At 42.4% G+C, this 5,226-nt stretch overlaps 1 protein-coding gene across 3 annotated transcripts in view; it reads right to left on the reverse strand.

Moving 5' to 3' along the window:
* Positions 1-5,148, reverse strand: part of LOC105529313 (butyrophilin subfamily 3 member A3) — a 19,646-nt gene extending 14,498 nt beyond the window's left edge. Inside the window, exons 1-4 of one of the 3 annotated variants that reach the window (XM_011966425.1) lie at positions 4,973-5,148; positions 2,212-2,270; positions 1,995-2,013; positions 1,388-1,735 (exon numbers count right to left, since the gene is read on the reverse strand). In XM_011966425.1, the coding sequence (XP_011821815.1) occupies positions 1,388-1,694 (307 nt within the window). In that variant the 5' untranslated portion in view covers positions 1,695-1,735; positions 1,995-2,013; positions 2,212-2,270; positions 4,973-5,148. Of the gene's footprint in view, positions 1-1,387; positions 1,736-1,994; positions 2,085-2,211; positions 2,271-4,972 lie in introns of all 3 variants that reach the window. The other 2 variants (XM_011966424.1, XM_011966426.1) reach the window with 2 other exon arrangements.
* Between the last annotated feature and the right edge of the window lie 78 nt (positions 5,149-5,226).

A 5,226-nucleotide genomic window follows, 5' to 3' on the forward strand; every position in this document is an offset into this window, starting at 1 on the left:
CATAAATTCTTGAGAACTCCTGTATCAGGGAGAGTCTCAATAGGAATCAATGGCAGACTCACATTTGATAATTCTAGAAAGATTTCATTCAGGAGTTATTTACACAAGTGTGGTCATGATGAGAAGAAAACTAAATGGGCTAGTGCAGTATCCCAGGGTCAGTAAGGTGGGGCTATTCCCACCCACCCCAATTATCAGAGGGAGGAGAAGAGGGATGTGTTCCGTAGACATAAAAGAAGAGATTGATGCATTGAGGACTTTCTTGAGTTGACCTGTGACCTTCAGCAAGGCAATGCAGCCATCCTGAGGGTATCTTGCAGTCAGGAAGCCAGGGAATAAGCACCCAGACCTCTCTCCCTTTTCTCTTCTTCCTACCATTGTCTTCTATAGCTCCCCTTAAACCAAACCCAACCAGAAGCCATGAGGCAAGGGATTGCACTGAGAAAGAAAAAAGTTGTCCTCGGCATCTGGAACCTGACACCAGGTCTTGGTATCCACCTGTTGAACATGAACAATTTCACAGAACACAAACAATAGTACTTTATCACTGTGACAGATCATGGGAAATACAAGACCACCCCACATCATGTGTGAGTGCAGAGAAAAACATGAACATCGTACAAACCACAACAATGACCAAACATCCCCCATCGGCAATGAGGAATTTCTGCCTCTTCATCAGTTACAGCTTTAGTTTCACCCTAGTCTCCTTCCTCCTGGATAAGCTTGATTAAGGCTCCCGCTCGTAGAATTCGTCTCCTGACACCTTCCTGACAGTATCTCATCCAGAGCAGAGTGCTAAGTCTATAAACCATCCCCCAAATCCCCTAACACAAGCCCACATTGTATAAGTCTGCTCTAAAACTTCCTTACTGAGATACTGCCAAAGCTCCCCATGATGTGTGTTCTTCCTCACTGCAACAAGTAAGAAACATGCCTTATTCTACTACAAAAATGTTTCTGGGAGTCACTGATTGGAAAACACTGGCAGCAGATACAGTCACTATTCCACCTCCCAGGGCCCATGGTAGTGTGCACTTGGAGACACAACAGAAGCCGTCTGTTACACAACTAAACCAAAATGACTGTGTACCAGTCACTGAAGAGGTGATTTCTAATGCTTCCTATCCTTCGTCCTTCATTTCCCTTATATCTCTGGTCTCCAGCGGGAGGGAGTTGTTTACTTGAGCATGTATGGTATAGCAGGAATTCTTTCTAAAGAAGGAGTGTGTCTTTCTTAAGGACCTCAGGGAAGCTAAGTTGGAAGGCAGTGCAGTCAATTGCTAGTGATCAGCCAGGAGTGTCTGCAGTGCTTTTGGAAGAGGGACTCTGCCTCTGCTCTAGATCCTACAGAGAAATGTTCTCAGAACCAAACCTGGAGGCTCACCTGCAACCTTCAGCTCCACCAGGGCTTTTTCATAGAAGTCACCATCTTGGAAATAACACAAGTACTTTCCACTGTCAGAGGCTGTGATGTTGTGTATTCGGAGAGCAGCCTTCCCTGCAGCGATGTCATCCCGTAGAATCGAAGTTCTCCCACGATACGGTGCACTCTGCCTGTCTTCCACTTCCTTTCCATCTGCATACACGTTCACCACCTGCCTTAGGCTGGAACTCACCCACCTCAGCTCCATAGTCTCTGCACTCATGGTCGGGAACAGGTGACAGGGCAGATCAACGTCTTCACCTACCATGGCCAGGATGGGCCCATGGGGTCCAAGCACAGCAAACTGAGCTGTCAGCACAGAGGGAGGTTCTGTCAGAGGGTGTTGGAGTTGGGGTCATGAGAGGAAGGGTGCTTCTCAGACAGGGAAGGCGAGGTGCAGAGAACCTTGAGGGGAAACCATTCCTAACAGAAGCACCCTTTGTCTCTTTGTGACAGGTGATCCTTCAGGTTGGAATGGACTTCCAGGTATGGGAAGGAGTAAAAAGTTCTATGAGGACATTCATAGGTATTTGTCTGCTTCAGAAACAGGCATTGAGTCATTCCCTACCTGAGCAAGGAGTAAGCAGCTGGACCAAGAGAAGGCAAACACGAAAGTTGAGCAGAAGAAAGGCCAGGGAACTTGCCATTTTCACCTGTGCTGCATATCAGGAGACACCAGAAGGTAAGGGACAGACACAATGGCCCAGAAAAAGCTTTAGGATTCCACATGGAAACGTCCACTTCCCCAGGGGCAACTCAAGTATGGTGACCAAAGAAGATCTTACCTCTGCCAAAAAGGTCTGTCCTCAGTGTCTTTACCTTTGAGCCCAACATGGAAAATTATCTATAAAACCATGTCTATGTATAATGCACATGTTATTCAATCAAGAAATCCTTGACTGTACTGCTTGAAAATATTCAGAATCCTATCACTTCCCCAAACTTCCCCTACCATTTCCAACCCTCTGCCATCCTGCTCTGTTTCATGCAGGACCGTCTTTACTGGGCTCCCTGGTTCCACTGGGATCCACCACTGTGGGTGTCCACCACTGTGGACTCCTCAAAGCCCCAACTCTTGGCCATCACCATGGTCAAGTCATGGCCCAGTGGACTCCTGGTGGGATTCAGGCAGACTGCCTGGTGGGGGCTCTGGAATCAGTCAGGGGTTGAACCCACCACATTTAATCCAAGGCTAGTGATCAGAGAGCTGCAAATTAAGACCAGGACTTACTCATCATTTCTTTCTTCCCTTCATAAAATCATTCAACAAATATTTACTGAGCACCCACAATGGGTGAGGACTACTATATTAGTGTTAAGGACATAAAGAAGGTAAGCAATAGGTAAAGCTCTAAGATTCACAAGCTGCGTGATCTTGTTCATGGGACAAAACCACTGGAACTTTCTTTTTACATACAATACCATGAAGTATGAAATTTAGAAAGTGCACAATTGGTTGAGCAATTTCACTTTCTGATGTCTAGTCCAGCAAAGTACTTGCATGGGTGCAGTGAGAAGCCTCTGTGAGAATGACGTTGCAGAACTATTTTTAAAGTATTAAAGTGGTAATTAATTGAACCATCCACTCAACAGGAGACTGCTTAGAGGAATGACAGCTCATCCCTCAGAGGGAATTCAATGCAGCAGGTAAAAAGAGTTGATTTATTGTCATGAACCTAGGTAATGGTGATACACTAAGCGGTCAAAAAGCACATTGCAGAACTATACTAATGATTCAATTGAAAAACAAAAGCTAAGCTATACTTTTCTGCATATTTATAGATGTAAATGCCTGCAAAAGTCTAAAAAGATGCATGCTAAACTGAAGATCGGAGGTTAAGTGAGCGAAAGATCACTTTGGCCTTTTGCTCCCTTTACTTTTAAAATATTGAAATGCTTTAAATTTAAAAATTTTCATGTGCTACTTAACAGTAATTATTATGAGTGATAATACTGACTGGAACATATTAGCTGCTCAGTAAATACTAGCTTCTCAACAGCTTTTTCCAAAGCAAAGGAGCATGAGGTCTGCAGCCATAACACCCGCTGCTGTGGCCACCTGAGTCTGGGAATGGCCTCTGAAAACAAGGTCTGCAGACAGACGTCGGGAGGGATGAAGAGGAAGCACTGGAACAGAGGTCTGTGCAGCCGGCCATCCTCCACCCCTACCTGCATCTTGCACCCACCCAGACTAAACATTGCATTTCACATCTTCTGTTCCTCAAAACTGCTCTTTATGTTGCTACAGAAGGGGTATCATTTTTATTATCATTGGTTTCAAAGTTAACAATTTCTCCGCTCTGCTTAAAGTGAGACATATGTTTTCATTCTTTTTAAAGGATGTTTATATTTTTCTTCCTGATTATAGTCAATATTGCAAATGAAGAAAAGCATAAAGGAATAAAAGTTTAAGTAGTGGCTCATGCCTGTAACCTTTGCAATTTGGATGGTCAAGGTGGGAGGATTCCTTGAGCCCAGGAGTTTAAGACCAGCCTGGGTAACATAATAAGACCCTCATTTCTACAAATTAATCAATCAAATTAAAAATCTGTAGTTGTAATCACATACTTTGGTAGTAGAAACATAAATACTTCTTGAAGCATTTTGGTCATATATACAGCAAGCTTCTTTAAAAAGTTACATGCTCTACCAAGGAAACGCTATTAAAAAAAAAGAAGTTGTATGCTTTACCCAAAAGTTCCACTTACAGGAATTATTGTTGAAGGAAAAAAAAAGTCAGAAATTAAGACAAAAGTTTATGTCTGAGGCTGTTAAATATAATAAAATCTACAGTAGCCAAATGTAAATAATTGAAATAGCCAAAATTAAGAAAGTTTTAAAAAATAATTATATATTCATACAATGAAATAGATTGTGTCCATTGAAACACATATATTGGGTTATGAGGAAATGTTTAATGGTAGAAAAAACAGATACTGTACCTAAATCATACAAAACAGGGTTTAATGTATGGATCTAATGATGTTAAAATGAAAAATAATTGCCGTTCATTAAAAACATGATTCCTAAAGGCTGCATGGGAATCTCTTTTATGATTGAACCATGTATTGTTTGTCTATCCCCCGCCTGTTGTATGTGTATGCTGGTTCAGATTTTTCTATATTATAAATATATCTGTAATGAACACATTTACATATGAATCTATAAGGCACATCTCTTTCTAGAATCTCTTAGAATAGATGGCTTGAGTTGGCCAAAACAGATTTTAAAGATTTTTTGCCTTTTTCTGACCACAATACGTTCTTAAGAACGTGCAGTTGGAATATTTCTTCATTTATGCTGTCTCCGTTTTCTTCCACCAAATCCCAACATCTGCAGGTCTTTATTCTTTGCACTACTTGCCTCTTCCCCATGTGCCCACATGTGTGCGTGGTTGCCCATGTGCGCGTGCACGCACACACACACACACACACACAGGCACCTCACCCTTTCTCAGGGTGAGTACTCTTCCTGCATGCCCACTCACCACTCCCAATGATTCAGCAGGCATTGTAGCGCAGGCTCTAATCAATATCCCCCACTTACTTCTTAGTATTCCCCTCTGAAAATCACAGCCCACTGAAGAAAGGCGGTTAATAGTTCTCCATTCTTTCTATTATGGTTGAATCTCCATCTGGAAGAAAGGAAAAAGAAAGCAGAAGCTGTCTGGTCTTCCTGAGGAATAATAACAATCTCTCTTTGGAAGAATTAGTTTTCTGATTGGCTCAGAGGTGGTGTTTCTCATCAGTTGCTGGGCAGAAACCACTGAGGAAGGTTGAAATGAAAACTGAAAGTATGCT

The sequence above is a fragment of the Mandrillus leucophaeus genome, unplaced genomic scaffold (genome assembly GCF_000951045.1).
Source record: "Mandrillus leucophaeus isolate KB7577 unplaced genomic scaffold, Mleu.le_1.0 Scaffold760, whole genome shotgun sequence".
Classification (NCBI taxonomy): domain Eukaryota; kingdom Metazoa; phylum Chordata; class Mammalia; order Primates; family Cercopithecidae; genus Mandrillus; species Mandrillus leucophaeus.